At 53.6% G+C, this 21,506-nt stretch overlaps 1 protein-coding gene across 1 annotated transcript in view; it reads right to left on the bottom strand.

The window, feature by feature from the left end:
- Positions 1-19,679, bottom strand: part of SLC2A1 (solute carrier family 2 member 1) — a 28,594-nt gene extending 8,915 nt beyond the window's left edge. The window contains exons 1-2 of the mRNA XM_037032678.1: positions 19,455-19,679; positions 7,603-7,698 (exon numbers count right to left, since the gene is read on the bottom strand). Coding sequence (XP_036888573.1) covers positions 7,603-7,698; positions 19,455-19,472 — 114 coding nt within the window. The 5' untranslated portion in view covers positions 19,473-19,679. The remainder of the gene's footprint in view (positions 1-7,602; positions 7,699-19,454) is intronic.
- Positions 19,680-21,506: the final 1,827 nt, after the last annotated feature.

Here is a 21,506-nt window from a genome sequence, read left to right as displayed (position 1 = left end):
AGTTCTCTTGAGGGTGACCGTGGGGTCGGGGAGGGAGGCTTGCGTCAAGTCTGACTTCTTGGGAATCACCTCCTCTCTGCCACTCCCGCTGCCCAGGCAACTGTGGGTGAAGGACCACAAGTCTGCCTGTCTACAGAGGAAGTCGTCACTTCCTCTGTGTCTGGGCATCACCTGCAGTGGGGCCCTGGCACGAGGCGGAGCACGCCGCCCAGTATCCACAATAAGCTGTTACTCGCCTCACCACTGTTCTGAGAACCCACCGCTTTTAGAGGAACATTAGGGGCAGGGTTTTGCTGTTTGCACATTGTAGGAAGACAAAGCCTTACCCTGAGGAATTCATGCTGTAGAAAAGAATCGGAAGGAAAGCTCTGTCACATTCTACTTGGTGTACAGAGCCCCAGGGCATCCACTTCAGCTGGGGAAAAGAACACATTCCTGGAGTTCAGAGGACACGGTTACTCACCGGACAGGTAGTGAGTTCCCTGGCAGCAGTGAGCATACAAGTCACATTTTAGAGCAGGGATTGGTAAACGTTTTGTATAGAAGTCTAGATAAAAAATCTTAGGGTCTGCAGACCACATATGGCCTCTGTTCCCTACTTTTCTCCTTTTTACTTCCCCCCAACTCCTTAAAAAGGTAAATGAAAACCACTCTTAGCTCACGGGCCAGACAAAAACGGGCCACCAGCTAGATCTGGCTGCTCACCAACCTTCGATCTGGAACCCCAGACTATGACCGGAAGAAGAGGGGTGTGTTCTGGAGTCTCTGGCTCGTCTCACCACCTCTCCCTCCAGACACTCCTCTAGCCCAGGAGACCTGGGTCTTCTAGAGCAACTTGAGACAGAATCAGAGCTCCCTTCCAACCCTCTCTTCTCTCTCACAGAGGTTACTGTGGGGACAAAAGGATTCAACAGCTGGCCAAGCTTCGAGCTCCAGTTAGGAGAAGGAGAGGGCCAGCTTGTCCAGTCTGGTCCCTCAGCCTGAACTTGACCCCTATTTCCTGTTACCCCACCTTCTCCCCACTACCACTCCCCAGCTGAGGCTGCCCGCACCCTCAGCCCAGAGCTTCTATCTCCACAGCAACTCTTAGCCACACCCCAGGGTCAGCTGATAGTTCAGAGCAAGATACTACAGGTGGGGCTGGGCAGAAAACCCTGCCCCCTGGGTCTCCTGGGCCCCAACCCCACAGCAGAGGATTGGACCACCCAGGCTGCTTCTCAGGAAGAGCCCAGACTTAGCTTCTCTCCAAACCCAGGCCAGGCCTTGGTTGTGGCCTCCTCACTGGTGCCAGGCCTCCAGGGTCTCTTCGGTAGACAGAAGAATGTTTATTTCCTTGCCTTTCTCAGCTCCCCACCACCCTCAGGATGAAGTGTCTGCCCCACTCAGACGACTCCCCCATACTACCCGGACACCCCACCCTTCTGCATTTTCCTTTGTGTGGCTCGCTTGCCTCTCCCCTGGTGAGCTGCTAATAATCTTCCAGAAAAATGCATGAATGCTCCTCTAGAAAGCCTTGCTTATAACCACCCCTCCTTCTCTATTGCAGTGGTTTTCAAACAGGGGCCCCCAGAGTGCATTTGGCCATGTCCGGAGACATTTTTGGTTGTCACACTGGCGGAGTGTTACTGGCACCTAGCAGGCACAGGTCAGAGATGCTGCTAGATGCCCTACAATGCAGGACACAGGACAGATCCAGACCCCAAACCCCAGAGCATTATCTGGCCCCAAAAGCCTCGTGTTGAGAAAACCCCGCTCTATGGGCCAGGTACCTCCTCCCTGCCCCGTTCTCTGCTCCCACTGGCCTGCCCACATTTCCATTACTGCCCTGGGAAAGTTGCTGTTAGGTACGATGCACTCCCTCTAGACTAAATTTCAACATGGGGACAGTCTGATTCGTCTGTCCCTGAGACCCGGCACAGGCTGGGGGTAGAAAGAGTTGTCACTAATAACCAAGCCGAGAATCTGAGGGGCATAAGGGATGATAAGACTGTGCCGGGTGTACTGGTGCGAAGAGGTTGTGTAACTGTGCGGTGAACTGCTGAGATGTCTGCACACGACTGAGCTTGACTCGGCTTGGAAGTCAGAGGAGGAGGGCCCCGCCCCATGGCCCTTGTATGTGTGTGAAAGGGTGTTTCTGTGCTCACCTACCTACAGTGGAACTGCCATTGCTTCTACGGTGGCCATGGACGCGCAGACTGGGGCTGGGCTCCCTGGATGCAAATCCCAGGTCTGCCATTTACTAGCTGTGTGTCCTTGTTTTAATTGCTTAACATCTCTGTGCCCCTCCGGTTCCTCATAAAACAGGGATTATAGTGCTACCTAATGGGATTACTATAAGGAACAATTGAATTAGAATTTCTAAAGCATTGAGAACAATGCCTGACACACAGCAAACTGCAGGGTCTGACTTAGTGGAGATGGGGGAAGGGGTCAGGGGAGCCAGAACTCCCGGCTCTAGGCAGAGATATGGAGAAGCGGCCCAGAGCGCTCAGTGTGAGGACGCAGAGGGCTGGGGCTGGAAGTCAGGTCCTGCCCCCAGCACTTTCACTCATCAGCTGGTCATCTGGAACGAGGCAGAGGCAGAGGCAGAGGCAGAGGCAGAGGCAGACATTGCCGGCTTTCCAGCTCAAGTTCCTCCTTTGTCAAACGGCCCCAACTATGTTTTCTGAGGATGCCTCACTCTCAGATACGCCTGACGCTGTCCTTTGGCCAGGAACCCATGATTTCTAAACAGTCTTTAGTTATTTCTGTTGGCAACTCAGCCTTATGCAAAGGGGAGAGGCAGTTCTCTCCACCCAGGATGATGCCCTTGTTCATTTATTTGCTTTCTGTGGCTGGGCTCACCACCTCCTCCCCCCCCTCCCCTCCAGGGAGACCAGAGGCCTGGCTCGGAGGAGTCATGTGGGCGTTGCCGTCACTCACAGAATGTGGGGCAGCGGGTGGGTGGTCCAGGAGGCGTGAGGCCTTCAGACCGCCTCGGGGCTCAGCCTGTCCAGGTGAACTCACCTAGCCTCGGTTTCCTCCTTCATAATCTCAGCCCCACTGACCTTGTGAAGCTCCTGTGAGGAGATAATTTATGGGGAGTTGCTTTGTAAGCATGTAAGATGATACTATGATTAATTAACCACTTCCAGGAGGAAGCCCTGTGGGGCCTGTTTTATGGAGGAGACCAAGATGCTGGTAATTACGACCAGAACTGGTATCCCTACCGCTGGTGGAGCACAGTATCTTCTGGAAAGCAGGCCAGCGCGGTTCCCCAGGAGAAGCTCCAAACAGACCGGGGCAGCCGGCAGGATCCGGGAGGGCGGCTGGCAATTCCGCGTTAGTGGTTCACTTCGTGCGACCGCATCTCTGCACAGGCTGTTCCCGTTGCCCGGGACACCTGCTCTCCTTCCTCATGGGGCTGACTCACCCTTTAAGGTCTAGAGTGGCTGCCAAGTCCCGTCAGAAAGCCTTCCTGTCTCTCCCATCCCCCCACCCCAGCACCAGCCATTCCTTCCCCTTTGCTCCCACAGCACCTTGAAGTGCTCCATTAACTAAAGACTCCTCTGGCTTTCACGAAGGGTCTTCCCACCCCTCTGGGTGGCAAAGTCCTTAGAGCGCAGGGACAGGGCCCAGCGGAGAGCCTGCATTAGGCACCTGCCAGAGGACCAGGATGTCCCTCCCAGTGTTTAGGACACCTCCTGGCACAGCCCTCCTTGAATGAACTCGCTGAGTGAATTTGTTGAATGAGGTTGGAAGCACCGACCCCCTGTGCCCAGGCAGCTCTGAGCTGTGCTTTGATTTCTCAGTCTCATGTTGTCCTCTTCCCCTTCATGCGTTAAATGCGTCCCTTCTAATCTGCTCCTGGTCGGAGGAACTACCGCCAGGCTTGTGGGAAATGTTTGTAAAGTACAAGAGTAAATAGACGGAGTGCCTGAGTGCGCGCCCCAGGAAACGCCACTAGACTTCAAGGTGTGTGTTATCAACTCCAGTCACTCGGGTCTCTGGCTTCGGTCCCCAGACACGGGTTTCCAAAGTGACGTTTGGACAGGTGCCAACAAATGCACTGTTCACAGGCTCAGCTGGGCCTCTGCTGCGGCCAGCCCACCTGGCTTTCTAGATGCCCTGGCCAGCTGCCCCGCCTGTCTTCCACAGAGGCTGTCACCCTCCACTTATTTCTCATTAGATGGCAGGGCCCGAGAATGGGACAACGTCATTCTGGGTTTGTCCACACCCTCAACTTCCGAGTAGCTGAGTCCCTCCAGCCAGATGTAACCCTTTGCCTCTGCTCCACCATCTTCCTCCTGGAAGAGCCCTCCCCACCCGTCCTTACCCTCTCCTCCTCTGCTGGTTCCTTACATGTTTAAAAATGAAGTCTTCACATTAAAAAAAATCTTAGCCCAGCAGCCCCTCCAGCAGCCAGCCCTCTTTTAGCCCTGCCCCCCACCCCAACCAACTCTCCGGGGCTAAGCCGTCTGGACTCTTTCCTGCTTCTCCTCTTCAACCTGCTGTGGGGAGGTTTCTACCCGCACGGCTCCCCCCAGCCAGCCTTCGCCACAACGGGGTCTCCATCGGGTCTTTCACGTTCAGAAACATGGAGCTGATTCGTCCAGGTCGCCCTCCGGGGCCCCAGACAGCATTCCTCCACCCACTGCTTTCCAAGTGCCTCTTACGAGGGACAGGCACCGTGCGGACAAACCCAACACCCTTGCTGTCTGGTGCTCCTATTCTTCCTCTGTTCCGTGAGGTCCTCATCTCCTGGCTGGGAGGTGCCAGCTCTCCTCCCGCCAAGGACCCTCCTCCTCTATCAATGAGGCTTGACCCTTACTTCTCTCTCTCTTTATTCCAGTCTCTCTGGAACACCTTCCTGTCCTGCTATTGGGATACCAGTGGCCAGCTCGCAACTTTTCTGCTGTTGACCACGCACCTAAGAAACAGTCCAAGTGCTTCCTGCACGTGTCCAGCGGTATCACACCGCCCTCAGCTCCTGCCCTGCCGCAGGCCCTCTCAGCGCCTCCCATACCCGCTCCCACTCCAGGCCAGGACCCAGACGCAATTCTTAAACCTACTCTCTTGTCCTCACACCGGTCTGGTGACCGAATCCTGCTCATCCTTCCTGCTCAGGGTTTGCTTTTCTACCCCTTTGGCAGGAGCAGCTTTGTCACCAGTTTCCCTGTCTCCAGTCCCACCACTCTGGGACCCCCACCGCTCTGGGACCCATCCCGCTCCCCAAGAATCTGATCATTATCTGTTCTCTTCAGTGGGTCCCCACTGTCCTCATTCTGGAGCCCACACTCCCTAGCTCACCTTTAGACGGTGGTGTCCGCATGACCATTCTGACTGGCCTGTGCCATCCCAGTGACTGGATACTTTATAGATGGAACTGACCTGCAAGGCCCTTGCTGGCCGGCTCTGGCCGTCCCAACTTTCTCTCTCCTCCCATTCACCTAAGTTGCACACTAGACCCTCCTCTCTCCTCTGGGAGCTTCATCTGCCCCCCAACCCCGGCCCCCTGCTCATTCCAACCTGTTCTGTTTCTGGAAACACCTTTGTATCCTGATCTTAAGAGTCATAGTTCTGTCAGTACCTCACTATGTGATCACAGTCAGGACATCACTTAATCCAGCAGTTCTCAAATTGGGCTGCATGTTAGAATCAGTCAGAGACCTTTAAAAATTTGATGTCCGCCCTGGCTGGTGTGGCTCAGTGGACTGACTGAGTGCCAGCCTGCACACTGAGAGGTCACAGGTTCAATTCCCAGTCAGAACACATGCCTGGGTTTTCGGCCAGGTCTCCAGTAGGGGGTGTGCAAGAGATAACCAATTGATGTATTCCTCACACAATGATGTTTATCTCCCTTTATTTCTCCCTCCCTTCCCCCCTCTCTAAAAATCAATAACATTTTTAAAAAATTTGATGCCCAAAGAGAAGCCCAGACCACCTAGATCAGAATCTGGGAGGGGCCCAGGGGACCCTAAAGTGCCCTCAGCCTCCCTCTGCAATGGTACAGACTTTCTGTCTGCCGGACTCCCAAGCACAGCCAGCTCTGAGGCACACACCTTGGCAAGAGAGTTTAGCAAAGCAGGGCTTGGGGCTGTTCCAAGCATGGGACCACAGTCGCCATTTCAGACGAGCTTGGAAAAGTCCCGCCACGTCCCTTACAGCTGAGCATGACTCAGCAGACCAGGCCTTCCTGGTGACCTGCCCCTGAGCACTGGGCGAAGCTGAGACAGTCACCCTCCGCCTGTTTGGAGCAGGCCCAGCTCTAACTCCCAGCACTGCCCAGCTCCCCCAGCAGGCCTCGGAGCCTCGGGAGCTTCTACTCTGGATGAGGAGTGTGGTCTCCACAGGAGGGCTGTGCACGCATTTCGTCATCCCCAAGAAGGCACAGCATTTTAAACCAGTATGAGGTTGGTCAGGAAGACGTTGTGTCAACAGGAGCTTGGCTTCTGACTCCCCTGTTCACTAGCTATGTGACCTTGAGCCCACTGGTCACTTCATCCCCCTGGTCTGCTCAGGGTCTCGGTTTCCAGGTCCATAAAATGGAAATCACCACCCAACCTCAGAAACACATGCAAAAGGCTTGGTGTGAATAGAGGAGGGACTCAGACCGTTTCCTTCCCTGCCTCCTTTCCTCCCCTCTCTTCCCTAAAGCCACTGGGCTGGGCTGGAGGGGATCAGCAGGGCCCCTCCTAGCCTTGACATTCAAGTGAACAAGTGAGGACAGATCTGGGATGCGACATGGGGAGAAGCAAGCAAGTACAGACCTTTACCCCAGCGGTTCCCTAGGGCAAGAGGCCATTTCTGTTGTGATTGGCACAGGGCCTCCGGGGAGAGGAGACAGTTTCAACCTAGAACAAGAGGCCTTGTAGGGAACGTGCTGTGAGTGGACGGGGGTGAGTGCAGGCTCAGGGAACCCCTGGCCGGGAGGGCTCCAAGGCAGAGTGGTGCTGGATACCAGCTCCATCCCTGACTGGCTGGGTGACGCCAAGCAGATCTCCTCTCTACTCCCTCTGCCTGCAGGATGGGCACGGTGGACGCTGCCTGCCTGCCTCAGGGGCTGCAGGTGAGCAGCAAGGGAGAGAAACACCACGAGAGCCCTCCATAGCCCTGGGGTGCCACATAAATGCAGTGTCATTAATTATACCAGCGACTATTTTGACTATTACAGAAGTCTGTGTTATGTGGGAGGTTGCTCAAGGGGACCTATTAGGACCCCATGTTTCTATGGGCCCTGAACTTGTACAATTCTGTCGCTCAAAGATTTTTAAAAAAAACACCTCTCACCCAAAGATACGTAGAAAGAGAGAGAGAGAGAAAGAGGTAGAAAAAGACAGAAACATCAATGTGAGAAACATCAATTGGCTACCTCCCATAGGCAGGCATCCTGACCAGGGATCGAACCTACAACCTTCTGGTGTATAAAACGATGGTCCAACCAACTGAGCTGCCCAGCCAGGGTTGCAGCCCCGAAACTTTAAGGCCACTCACAAGAACCTCTGACCTGTTCAGGGCCAGAAAATTGCTACTGAAGTAGATGATGAGCTGATATAAGTAAATGACTGACACCTAGGAGGAGGGGGAGAGTGTTGATAGGGTCAAGGAAAGCGTAGCACTCACCTTCTGAGGGGCATTGATAACTCCAGTGTTGTAGCCAAACTGCAGGGAGCCAAGCACTGCCCCTCCCACGGCCAGCATGAGGCGGCCCGTTACCTTCTGCAGAGAGAAAAAAACACACTGTCACAGGCAGACCTGGGCTGAGGTTACTACAGAGCAGGGCCTGGGCTGGCGGGTTCCCCGTTCAGGTTACCTTGCCTGACTCCCGGCACTATACCCGCCTTTCTCCCAGGAAACCTGACCACTTTCTGACTTCAGGTGTCCCAACCAGCCCTGCTAGCACTTGGCTAGCCAGACTCATTCCTGGGGTCTTTTCTTTCTCTCTCTCTGCAGCTAGGTCTTGGCTAGAGACGAACAGGCCTTGGCATTCTCACTCCCTTGGTGTGGCCAGGCCTGGGGTCCACGTGGCCCCACACTCTGATTGGGGGGCCCAGGAACCAGTGCCCCTACGCAGGGTGGGGTGGGGAGGGATGCAAATTACATGGGAGGAGCGGTATAGATGGGGGAATGCCCTGGATTTGGACCCAAAGTTTCTGGCTTCTGATTCCTGCCCACCTGCCAGCAGCCCAAGTGAGTCTTCCCCACTAGGCCCAGGCACTCTGCTTGCTGGTCTGCAAAATGGTAACTGTTTCATGCTGATCAACCTTGGACATGGGGTCCTGCCCTCCCCTTCGCTCAGCTCTACTCACAGGGCTGGAAACTGAGCCCCGTGAGGCACAGATGAGGCAGAAAAAGAGTTCCAGCTCACTCAGGGGCCTGCAGAGGGCCAGGCTGGAGCTTGGGGTCCCCAGACTCCCCAGCTAGTATCCCTTGTGGCAGCCATCCCTAGACCTTGAGCCTCGCAGGGTTATTTGGACACAGATGACATACCAGCCAGGAATGTGCTTTGGAAAAGTGATACATGGCAAGTAAGAGTGTGGGGCCAAGGTGTTTTCAATGGGCAAAGGGCTAGGAAGGGAAAAGGATGGTGGATTTCTGTCCCCTGGAAGTTGAGGGTCCGACAGCAGCAGGCAGGTGGGGCCCTGGGTGACGAGGTACCTCGCTTCATTCTTAAAGAAGCCAAGAAATGTGATGTTAGGCAAACCCTTGACTGGTCGTAAGAGAACGGAGACACCAAAGGACAACTGTGGGCACCGCGCCAGGCTGTGAGCCACACCTGTGGAGGGGAGACTGCTCAGCCACACCTGCTATGGGCCTCGGCTCCCCACCGGGACCCTGGAAGCAGCCCTGACTTCCAGATCCTCACAGACAGCCCTGGGCTTAGTTGTTTACCAGACATGTTCCTAGTACAGTCGTTTCATTCTCTAGAAGCTGTCAGACCAACGATTGAGAAAGCCAAGGTTTTCACAACACAGGCTGAGAAAGAGGAAGGAGGCTTCGGCCAGCCGAAGTGCACAAGCTCAGAGGCTGTTCTTTGCCAGGTGAGCACCCGCCCCTTTCCTGGCCACACCTGGTCATCCTAGATGCTGCTTTCCTCACAGTGGGCTGCACTCCCTTCACATCCTGTCCTTCCCAGCCCAGCTCAACCCCCTCCCCACCGCCCACCTGCATAGTAGGCCCCAGTGCCCCAGGGTCCCCCTTCTCTCAGCTCCCTAGGGAGCCTTCGGACCCAGGGCTGTCAGTTCTGGGTGGGTGGTGAGCACTTGACAGACCCCCGGCCAAGCCCGATTTCTAGGCTCCCCTCGGAGATAAGTAAGAGGATGTGGAGAGGCACCGACGGGGGGTGGGGCTACCGGCCATGAGACAGCACTCTCCCCAGTGAGTCACAGGCGTCCACAGGCGTCTGCCTGGGGCTGTCCAGTGGGCGATAAAAACGGTAGGGAAGAGATGTTTTTCCAGTACACAACAGAACAGATGTAAAACTAGCAATGCAAGCTTATGATTTAATAAAATATGGCATAACTATACAATGCAATATAAGAAGAAAGTTCTTTACGTATTGACTTGGGACACGCACACACCAAAGTGCATTAAGTGAAAAAAGGGAGCTTCGGAACAGTGTGTTGTATGCTGCCTTTTGTGTGAAAAATAAGTACAAAAGGCCAGGGGATGGCGTTGGGGTGGGAACACCACGGCACCTCTGATCTCGGCTTCGGAACTCGTCACACACGCCCGTTGCACTTTGATGAGAAAAAGTGTTTCAGCGCTCGGTGCTTGCTCACCACTTGTCGCATTTGCTAGAACTTGTATGAGTCACAATGCTGCCCCCGGAGAGAAAATGCTTCTACAATTGCCACTTGCTGGCCACTCTTCGGAACGAATTAACGACATGCACCGAGGTGCCACCGCACAGATACCTACGTATCTGAAAGACCACACAAAACAGGTAGTTCAAGGGGGCAGGGCGGCAGAGGCAGGGCAGAAGGGGGGCTTCCTTTCACACCCTTTTGCATGTGTTTGCATTTCGAATCATGCGAATATATTACCTATTCAAAACAAAATTGTTTACAAGCCCTGTGGTTTCATACTACTCAGCTCAAAGCACTTTAAAGGAAAATGTAAGTGCCCAAAAACACAGATGACTTGCGCTCCGGGAAAATCGTGCCCCTGCGGCAGGAGCAGGGACTCTGAGAAGGAAGTAGTGCCTTTATTATTACGGGTCCTGCTTCCACTCGGCTATGATGTTCTGGGGGTCCCTCTGGGCCTCTGACATCACCCTTGGGACCCCGAGGAGCAGTGCAGCCTCTGGCAGTGAGGGCTGCTAGGACCAAGAACAACCCCCTCTGCTGGACTTTGCCATTTGGCAGGTCACGGTCAAACTCTGCTTTAGAGAACCTGCCTACCCACATACCGAGTTACAGACACAACCACCCATGCAGGCTGCTGCCTCAGGTCCTAAAACGCTCAGGGACCCATGCTTGGCCCCCCTGGTGAGGACCCTGGTCACAATGACAAGGAAGAGGCTTCTGGTCCAGGGCAGAGGCTCGTGTGGTCTCAACTTCAGCCAGTCAATGGGGAAAAGGCGCCGTGGGAGTCCTGGAGAGCGAGGTTTTCAGGAGGTGACACTGGAGTCAGACCGTGAAGGACAAGCAGGGAGTCTGCCTAGTAGGGAATCGGTGGCAAGACTGCATTCCAGGTAGACAGAACCATTCATGCAGTGGGCGGGGGGCGGGGGGGGGGGGCGGGCGACCATGGCCTCCACTCCTTGGTAGGCATGCGGCATTGAGACCAGTCGCACACCCACACTCCCACTGCGCACCCCCATGGCACCCACCAAACCCGGTTGCTGCTGGACTTGGAGTTAGGAGTTCTAAGTTGAAGGTCAGTGAGCTGCTTCCCTTCACCTTGAAGTTGGGACATGTGGTGGCCCTGGCTCTGGGCCTCAGTTTCCTCACATGGGAAATGGAGATAAAAGTCCCTTCCCTTCAGGTTGCTGTCAAGGTCTTCATCGGTGCCCATCAAGGAGCATGCAGGGCTCACTCGAGTAGGGGAAGGATGGAAGCTGCCCCTGGCTGGGCCCCCATGGCACCATCTGTGCCCGGAACTAAAACACAGTGGTGGAGGCCATTCATTGAACATGTATTTATTTTGGTGCCAGGCTGATGGCACAACACACAGCCTTTGGAAAAGAAGACCCACCACTTCCGACTTTTGCTTTTGGGCAAAACTGGCTCCGCGTGTACTTCTTCTGCCAGAACGGCGTTCATCCTAACAGTCTTTAACTTGGCCATTTATCAGTCCTCCGATGAGTACTGGAGCCTCAGCTCTGAGAGGCGAAAGCAGGGAAGTAGGAACCCCCACCCCTGCCCACAGGGCTGGAGAGGAAAGAGCCCCAAACAGTCGAAACCCTGACTCTCCCAGAGGGCCACAGGCCCCTCAGTTCCACAAATGCCCAGGCTCAGGGTCCGACACAGAAAACGACCTCATGCCCCCCACCCCTCATCACCACCTAATGCCGGGGGTGCAGAGCCTCATTGAGAGCTCTCCCTCTCCCAGGAAGCCAGCGATGAGGTGCCAGCTTCCGGGACCTCTCCTCCCACACACCGGGATGATGACAGCCCGGGCCATAAAGCACTGCCAGCTCCGGAGCCCTGCGACTCGCCACGTGCCCTTCCTCAGCACGGCCCTTCAGCCCTGGGCTCGGCCTCTAGCAGGCCCTTGGTCAAAATTGCCAGAGGGAGGGCATGTGGCTACTGCCCTTCGGAGGCAGGACATTCCCTGTGGGAGTTCAGTCCCGAAGTGGCTCCCATCCCTGCTCCCCACAAGGCTTCCCCAGCGCACTGGAGCATGGGACAGGGCCTTTGTAACTGCTCGGCCCCCGGTTCTAATGAGAGAGGGGAGGGGATAGGGCAGGGGCTTATCAGATCCATGATAGCTCCCTTTTTATTTATTTTGTGTACACTTTTTTAATAAGATTTCATGGAGAACAGAATTCTGGGCACTGAAAAAGCAGCCCAAGAAACTGCAGAATTGCTTTAACACCCTGCTGTGATGGACGGGAGCTGGGAGGTCAGAGGTAGGGGCCCTAAGGACCCTCAGCAAACAAAAGACAGTGCTGGGACTGAAGCCCTTTGGATTCCTATACTGGCCTGTTTCACCCTCTCTGTTACGCTCTCTGACCTTATCTTTCAAAAAGAAAGAGGACTGGGTTATCTTCCTGGCGCCTGACCCTCAGAGGACCTCAGGCATTTGCTCCCCTTGAAGCCGTTTCCTTCCCGCCTTCCAGTGAGGTCAGGACTTTTGCCTGGCTGAGCCTCCCTGCACTCCACGGTGGCCCTGGAGGCAGAAAGGACTCACCAATCTTTGTGTGTGCGTGCGCACGCGCACGTCTGTGTGTTTGGGAGGAGGGGCCTCATCAATCTTTAAAGCCGAGTGGAGGGAGCTGCCGAATTTAGCAGCACAGCAGCACCTGCAGCACCTGCAAGGGGCGTGGCACCATGCCAGGTGCTTCTTACGTACCCCGATTTAAGTCTTACTATTAGGAACACACTCCCAGAAGAGACTGCTCCCACTTTCACAGATGAAAAAATGGGAGGCTCAGAGAAGAAAAGTGGGTACCAGCCAGCAAGTGCCTTGGCTTCTGTGAAATTTCAAGTTTGGGGTTTCGAATGCCAAACTCTGTGCCCTTTGGGCTCATGTCCTCCCTCCTTGGCTTCCGGGTACTGGTCCCTGAAAGAAACAAGGTTTCTACCTGGTGCTTTCTGTGTACATCAAGTTCCCTTCCAGCAACTCAGGACCTTGCCCAGTCTGTGCCAGGACAGCCCCGGCCCAAGCTTCTGGCTACTTGGGTAGGTTTTGCTCTAAGCCACGGTGGGCAAACTATGGTCCATGGACCAAATCCAGCCTGCCAGCTAAGAATGGGTTTTACATTTTTTTAAACTAGCTGAAAAGCAAAGACTAATATTTTGTAATAAGTAAAAATATTAAATTCAGCCCTAGCCGGTATAGCTCAGTGGATTGAGTGCTGGCCTGCCAACCAAAGGGTTGCCAGTTTGATTCCCAGTCAGGGGACATGCCTGGGTTGCAGGCTGGGTGGGGAGTGCATGAGAGGAAACCACACATTGATATTTCTCTTTTTCCCTCTCTTCCCCTCTCTCTAACAATAAATAAATGAAATCTTTTTAAAAGTTTATATTAAATTCAGCTCTGGCTGGTGTCCCTCAGCAGATTGAGCGCTAGCCTGTGGGCCTGTGAACTGAAAGGTCGCTGGTTCGATTCCCTGTCAGGGCACATGCCTGGGTTGCGGGCCAGGTCCCCGGTTCAGGGCATGGGAAAGGTAGCCGACTCAATGTCTTTCTTCCTTGCTTTCTCCTTCCTCCCCCCTCACTCTGAAAATAAATAAAATCCTTTAAAAAATTATATAACCTTCAAATTTCAGTGAGCACTAGTATAAGTATAGTCTGGTTGGATCACGGCCACACTCCTTGGTTCACGTAGTGTTTATGGCTGCTTTCGTGCTCCAGTGACGGAGCTGAGTGCTTGTGGCCAATGGGGACAGCAGGGCCCACAAAGCTGATGATATTTACTATTTGGCTCTTTTAAAAAAATCTTATTTATTTATCTTTAGAGGGGAAGGGAAGGAGAGAGGGAGAGAAATTCCAATGTAGGGTTGCCTCTCCTGGGTCCCCTGCTGGGAACTAGCCTGCAACCCAGGCATGTGCCCTGACTGGGAATCGAACCACGATCCTCTGGTTCGCAGGCCCGTGCTCAATCCACTGAGCTACACCAGCCAGGGCTACTATTTGGCTCTTTACAGGAAAAGTTTACCAGTCTCTGCTTTAAGCGCCAGGTCCCCTGAAACTCTGTGCAAACCCAGCACACAAACAGCGCAGGAGTTTCAGAGCCTTCCAGGCAAAAGCAAATCATTCCAAGTGAATACAAAGCTGTTCCTTCTAAGACGGGATGTGCGGCGCAGGGGGCTGTTCCCGGCACCGTGTGTGTGGGCCCTGGGTCAGGACCCGAACAGCTGGAGGAGAGGACGCCCCTGAGGAGGTGCCCTCTCGGTGGGGAGACTGGGACCTTTGCGTACATTCCCGTGGTTTTATAAGTTCATTTTTCCAGAGTTGAATCGGTGCCCGACACCCTCGGCAAACAAGTACCCTGGTAAGTCCCAGCGTCCCCTTGGAAAAAGCCCCTTCCTCTAACACCTCCTGTTCTCCATAAGAGAGGTTTTCTAAGAAAAATAAATTATATTACTAAAGAAAGATAATGCTTGAATGAAGTAATTCTAGTCCATGAGGATTCAGCAACAGAAACCAAATTCCTGCATTCCTGTGGAACCTGATATTTTAGCTGAGGGCGGGGAGAGGAGATAAATACCTAAAATGCATCAGGTGGAGGGTGGTATGAAGTGATGGGGGTGCTATTTTGTAATCATGCCTGTAATGGAACACTAGGCAGCTGTTGGAAAGAATGCAACACATCTGTATGTACTTGATCGGAAAAGAGCCTCAGGGTAGACTGTTCTGAGAAAAAAGCAAGGCACAAAACCATGTATAAAATGTACATTTTGAGTGGCGGGCAGGGGGATAATGAACTTGTATGGTAGGTGCTTGTAACTCGCAGAGAGAAACTCTGCACGTATTCACCTCCGAGGGGACGTGGGCGAACACGATGGACCACGCAGGTCTGCGAAGAACTCAGTAGAAAGTGTGATCCGATTCCACAGAAATCACATTCATAGGCACATACATGCATGTGTCCAAAGCGAGGTCTGGTAGGGTAAACACCGAACACCGAACACCAAACACCTTCTACACCTGGGAGAAGACATTTACTCTTTTATTTTGCATACTTCTCCACCAAGTTGGCTCCATTACTTCTATAATTAAAAAAAACAAGAACAAAAACCCTAAACAAAAACCCACAACCTGATCTGAGAGTTTTGTACTATTATTCCTACCACAGCTGACGAAATAAGTTCCAATAGAAGGCGTGCCTGGCCTGAGGCCGAATGGAAGAGTTGTTTTGATGGTGCCCTTTCTCCTCACTCCCAAATGCCAAGGTAGGGGACAGAGCCTGGGCTAGATGGTGTGGGGGGATGTCCTGTCCAGCAGAGACCTCAGTAGCCAAAGGCTCCTTGAGCTGGGATCTGGCAAAAGATCTCCTTCCCCTCTCTTCCAGGGTGCTGAGACCCTTGGTAGGCAAAAGCCAGAAAGGTGGTGGTCCTGAAAAAGACGGATACTGTCCCCATTCTGCCCAAGTTCAAGACCTGGGCGCCCTGCTCAGTTACTGTAAACCCCCCTAGCATTCTTGCATTAGCTGCAGCTTCCCTGGCCCGGCAGCGGGATGGCAGAGCCTCAGGCTCCACTCCACCCCTCCCACGGAGGGAGGTAACAATGGAGGTTTGTTCTGGTGGCCAGGCCTGGGCCTGCAGGCCTGACACAGCCTCTCAGAGCCGGTAAGGCTCCCAACCAAGGAGCCTTCTACTATCCTGGGGATGCCGGTTAGCAAATGGAGTGACTTTATCACCTCTTTGCCCAGGAGTGACAAGGGGGAAAGGAGGAGGTTGCGGGTCCCAAGCCAATGCCTCATACACTTTCCCCTTTGTTCCAGTCGTCCCCAGCTCTGCCAGCTTGGGGGAGGGGGGACTGGATGTCTGTACCCTCCGAGCCAGAGCAGAGCTCTAGGCCCCGGCACCCTGTGACCAGGAGGCACTGGGCAGAGCTGAGCTCCCTGAAGTTACAAGCTGATTACGGGGGATTTGGGGCTGACCCAGCTCTGGGGCACATAGGGTCGACTCCCTGAACGGCTCAGCCCCACGAGGATCATCGTGGAGATGTTTACACTGCTTGCACACCCAACTGGCCGTACAAAGGGTCTCTGCACTTAAAATAGCCACCACCCTGGAGCTATTTAGGGCCCCTGGCCCATCTCACCACATCACCACAGGGTAGCAAACCTCCATTTTATAGGGAAGAAACCAAGGCTCTGAGAGAAGCCACTTTCTCAAGGTCATACATTTGTGAGGACATGTTTTGTTTCTATTCACAGAAGGGTTTCAGTTGTCAGGTCATGCCTAATCCAACTCTGAGATGCCTACTGCACCAGAAAGAGCTTGGAAACACCCTAGAAGTCTGGGGATTCCTGCTGCTTTGGGGGAAGGGGGCACAGAGGACAGGGGTCTGGAGAAAACACCTTTTTCTCCACTGGAGAACATCGCAACTATTTTGTGCCCGCCTTATCTTGAACAAGTGCCTTTGCTCATCTGGCCTCGGTTTCCTCACCGAGGGCTGGGCCATGGACTGGAAGTTCCTTCCCGCTCCGACTCTGCTCTATCCCCGTGTCATCCTAGAAAGACTGGCAGCATGTGCTGGGGTAGACAGCTCAGTGTGTGACCTTGGGAAAGTCATTTTTCATTGAACTGTGACTCGTAGCTCCCTCACAGGGGAGGCAGGGCAGCCACATTAGTTGACCCATCCCTGTCTCACCCATGAGCTACCTCTGTAAAGCAACAACCTGGCAAGCCCCTGATGAAGAAGAACTGGAGCTGTAATGATTTCCTTGATCAAGCATTACTCTCAGCCCACGCACACTGGGGCTCCCCAAAGCTCCCATTACCAGAATGCCAGGCTTCTGGACAGAACCCAGGCACTGGGTCACCTGAGGCCCAGATAACAGCAATGCATCATGGGAGCCCGAAGAGGCAAAGATTTTTGGAATGTCTACGGGGACACATGTCTTTTTCTGAATTCTTACAGACGCTCAAATGATGCAAATGACATCATTGGCAGGTAAGGTAACTGAGCTAAACGGGACTGCAAAACCACAACTGCGGGACTTCAGAAGCCTACATTCTTTGCACCACTGAGGGGCCAAGGGACCCTGAGGGATTTCTGATTTCTTCTTTGTCGGGAGGGCAGAAGCAGCAGAGGCCCTGGGGCTCCAGCAGCTGGAAGCATTTCACAAAGGGCCAGATGAGAGGTCCTGGAGCAGGGGTCACTCTTACCCACTGCCTGGGAGGGAGCAAACCCCTGTCCCTCTCCTGCTTCCTGCTCAGTGAAACTCACCACAGTGAGCTACAGAGGAGCCCACGGAACACACACGGAAGGCACGTGAGTCAATCAATTCTCAGTTCCTCGGATGAAGAGGAACACAGCAGGAGGAACTTGGGAGCCTGACACACCTGGTCTTAAGACCTTAGGCAAGTAATACAATCTCTCCAGGTCTTAAGAAAGATACTGCACAAAGGCTGTGCTTTCTGATCAGCACAGCGGTCTCCAATAGGGAGGGGTTTATCTATAGAAGGATTAACAAAAAACAAAAATAAATTTTTTACTATAACTACGGTTTGTTTTTCAAAATTTCTTTTGTGTAGGCACAAAATCTACTAGTATAACAACAGTGCAGGTACATGAGATACGCCACTTGAAAGGGGGCACTCCAAAATTACTGACTGATGGGGCATACGGTCAAAAGCTGGGAGGTTATCGCATGAAAATCCCCTACCAGCAACAGCATTTAGAACCGGCTGGTACGAGGACAGACCTTGAATTTGGGCAAACTCCTCCAGCAGCCCTAGCTTCAAGAAAGGCCTTGACTGGTGTGGCTCCGAGGGGTGGGTGTTGTCCTGTGAACCAGGGGGTCACTGGTTGGGGCACATGCCTGAGTTGCTGGCCAGATCCCCTGGTTGGGAGCATGTGAGGGGCAACCGTGGATGTTTCTCCCTCTCTTTCTCCCTCCCTTCCCCCTTCTCTAAAAACAAATAAGTAAAATCTTTTAAAAAAAAGAAAGAAAGAAAGGCTATGATGAAAAGAGACAGTGGGAGTCCTTCCCGACTGGCCTGGGTTCAAATCTATCTCGGCCACTCACAAGACTTACCAGCTGTGAGATTTTAGGAACGTTTCTTCCCTTATCTGAGCTCCAGGCCCACAAACTAGCACTGATACTGAAAAGCATTTCAGCCAAGAGCCTAGGAAACTAAGAATATTCTATCTCCATGCAGAACGTTCACTTACCCACTCAACAAATAAATACCCAGGTCCTGCATCACATCCTGAACAGGTAGTCCTTACCCTTGAGGAAGTAAAACATGTATCTCCGTCTTACACAGGGAGAAACTGAGGCCCAGAGAGGGTACATGGCCTGCCAGAGCACTGAGATAAGGCAGGAAGTATTTGGATATGGGAGTCTCAAGCTCTCACCTGCCAGCACTTCTCATTCTGTTTTTTTATTTTGTTATATGCCAGCATAATGGCTAACCCGACTGCTAGGAAATGTGTTCCCCCCGGGCGGCACGAGGCAAGCAAGTAGTCAGGATCCAGCGAGTATAAAGGAGCCTTTTCCATCTGAGGGTATAGCTCGGCGTCAGTGTCAGGCACCCCTCTGCTCAGCCAAGACCCTGGTTAGGCCCCCACACGCCACCCCTGCACAACTCCACAGCCCACAGGAAGGACAGTGCAGAGCTCGGTCCTGTCCCAGCGTTCCAGGTAAAAAAATGGGCATCCCCATGCCTTCTCAGCCAAGGAGAAGGGAACGTTTAAGAGGATAAGAGGGCGCGTTTCAAAGAAAAAAAAACCAAGTGACTTGAAAAAACTCTATACAAGGGGGAAGATGGAAGGAAACAATGTTTTGCACACAGGAGGGGCTCGATACATAGTCTGGGAAACAAGATTCACTGCAGGACAAACCCTGTACAGATTGAAAAAAAAAAAAATAGATTCTACTTGGGCAGTTGTTTACCCCCAGAGAAGAGTCGTCATCTATTCAGAGTACGAAGTCTCTGGTCCCCAGTCTCCCTCCTCCGGTTCCACTCCAGCCCGTGGTCCCTTCCCGATCCCCACTCTCATAGGGCTCGCGGCGGCCCCTGTGGTGCTCTGTCACAAACCCCGGCCCGGGGGGAAACGTGCCACCTCCGAGCACATCTCCCCCGAACTTGGCAAAACCTTTGAGGCCTGCGCCACCGGAAAAGTAGGGCCACACAGGCCGTCTTCTTTTCGTCTACGCCTGGAAAGGACCAGGCAGGCACCCTGGGATTGGATTCCCGGCTTTGATAAAGTACTCTCCGCACTAAACGCGAGCACGCGGCCGCGCGTGGCTCGGCGCCCCGGAAAGGGGAGCGGCGATGCGTGGCTGCCTGAGGGTCCCGCCTCCTCCGCACGCAGCTGGGGCCGGCCTGGCCGGGCCGGGGGCTCGGCCGCCTCAGCCAATGGATGAACCCCGGAGGAGTCCGCGCGCTGGAGACCGTGGGAGACCGGCCCCGGTTGCCTGGGCCCCGGAAGCCACACGCTCGGAGCTGGCGCCAACTCCGCTTGCGGCGCGTTCGCACCCGCCAAATCGCGAGCCCGTGCCACCCCTATACCACCCCTGTGTCCCCCAACTCCTGCGCTCTTGGCCGGCGCTCACAGAGACGCGTGCCGCCCGCGCTGGTGAACAGCGCGGCCGGGCCGCCGGAGTTCCCCAGCTCTGCTATTTACCTTGCTGCTGGGATCCATGACCGTGCTCTCTGCGCCGGAGGCTCTGGCTTCAACCGGTGCGCGGGCGGGCGGCTCAGGTCCCCGAAGTCCGACTGCGAGTGAGACTCTTCTGGCTCCCAGGATCCGCAGTCTCCACGCTCCACAAGGCTACCTCTACGGTTTATAGGACCCCAGCCACTGGCTGGCGCTAGTAGTGTGTGTGTGTTGGAGGAGGGGTGCGGGGGCTCGGATCCAGGGCGTGGCTTGACACGTCAGAGGCGGGACTGCGCGGGAAGGGGCCGGGGTGAGGGCCAGTTCTGTAGCTGAGATACGCGAGTTGGGGAGTGAAGGAAGGCAGGAATGAATGAACAAATGAGCAGTTAGTCTCTTTCCTGCCAGATTTTTAAAAAAATACTTTATTTGCTTTTAAGATTGATTTTAGAGGGAGGGAGAGAGAGAAACATTGATTTGTTGTCCAACTTATTTATGCATTCATTGGTTGCTTCTTGTATGTGCCCTGAGCAGGGATCGAACCCCTTGGAGTATGGGGAAGACACTCTAGCCACCAATGGTAGCTTACTACCTGGCCAGGGCTCCAGCCAACTTTTCCAGCCTTTCCTTGAATGCCTTTTGGGTTTTGCTACCTTCCTGCTCACAGTGTCTAGTCTACTGTGTATGCTTCTTCCCAACTGTGGGGATACCCCACTCAGCTGGTGGGTCTCACTCACCATTAGGCATCCTTTCCTTCTCCAGGCTGGCCCTGTGCTGGCCTCTTCCATAGGCACTGAGGCATGTGAGCCTCATGAAGCCCCCACACTGAAGATGATGCAAGAGGGTAGATGAGCAGCAACACGGAGTTGAGGGTACCGGAATAAGAATGTGCACAGTAGCAGACTTTGTCTCACAAGGGAGTAAAGAGCTTCAGGGAAGGGGGAGGGTATGTTCAGCAGGGTTTAGAAGGCTGAATATGAGTTCACCAGGTGGATCAGACTGAAGGCCATTCTTGGCAGAGGGAATAGCATGGGCAAAGACAAGACAGGCAGAAAGTAATTGCTGAAGGGGAGAGAGACTGCCTAGACCCCATTCAGAGACTGATGGTGGAGCCCTGGATTCAGACTACTGAATCCCAGCTCTGCTATTTACCTGCCAAACATCCCTGAGCAAATCCCTTTTCTCTCTGAGCCTCAAGACCCACATTTGTGCTGTGACGGGTGTGGCTCCAGGGGTTAGGTGTGGTCCAGCAAACTGCAAGTTTGTCGGGTCCATCCCCCGGCAGGGCACATATCTTGTTTGCAGGCCGAGTCCCCAGTTGGGGGCGTGTGAGAGGCAGCTAGGTGATGTTTCTCTCACACATGATGTCTCTCTCCCTCTCTTTCTCCCTCCCTTTCTCTCTCTCTAAAAATAAATAAATAAAAATATATATTTAAAAACCCACATTTGTAACATGCATATAATATCCCCTCCTGGGTCAGCATGAGGAAAAATGGGTATATATGATTAAAGTTTATCCAAAGAAATGGTACTAATTTGTGGTGTCAGAAATCCAACCTAGTCCACTTCCTGTTGTCTTCGTGGCCCGAGAGGACAAAGCTGAGTGGCTAAACGGCTTTACCTTTGCTCCTGCCACACTGTACTTGCCCAAGCAGATCCCCATTACCCGCTTGAAATTCCATTTCTAGTTTTTGCTGTAAAAGTTTTATGACCCCTAGAGGCTACTGTTTAGAGGTACAGTCATCAGAAGCTATTGATCCTGGATCAGAGATTAGATTATCCAGTGGGCCCATCTATTTTGGAGGTGGCTGAGACCTGTAAAGTAAGATTTAACTCTAAGGGAGTAGCATCTGAGCCTGGAAGGTTGAGGTGGGGTGAGGGAGGGGAGAGCATGGGCGAATAAATTCCTGGAAGTGGGTCATGAAGGTACAGCTTAAGCCAGAGAGAGCCAGGTTAAGTAGCCGCCCTGGCTGGAGTTTTGGGGGTTGGGGGTAGGGGGTTGGGGTGGGGTCACGAAGGCCCTCAAATGCCAGGTATAGGAGTCAGTGGGCAATGGAGAGCCAGTGGAGGACTTTGCAGCAG

The sequence above is a fragment of the Sturnira hondurensis genome, unplaced genomic scaffold, assembly GCF_014824575.4.
Source record: "Sturnira hondurensis isolate 20B ecotype Veracruz unplaced genomic scaffold, ASM1482457v3 Scaffold0021490, whole genome shotgun sequence".
Taxonomy (NCBI): Eukaryota; Metazoa; Chordata; class Mammalia; order Chiroptera; family Phyllostomidae; genus Sturnira; species Sturnira hondurensis.
Note: the sequence above shows the minus strand (reverse complement) of the source record. Positions and strands in the feature narration are given on the sequence as shown.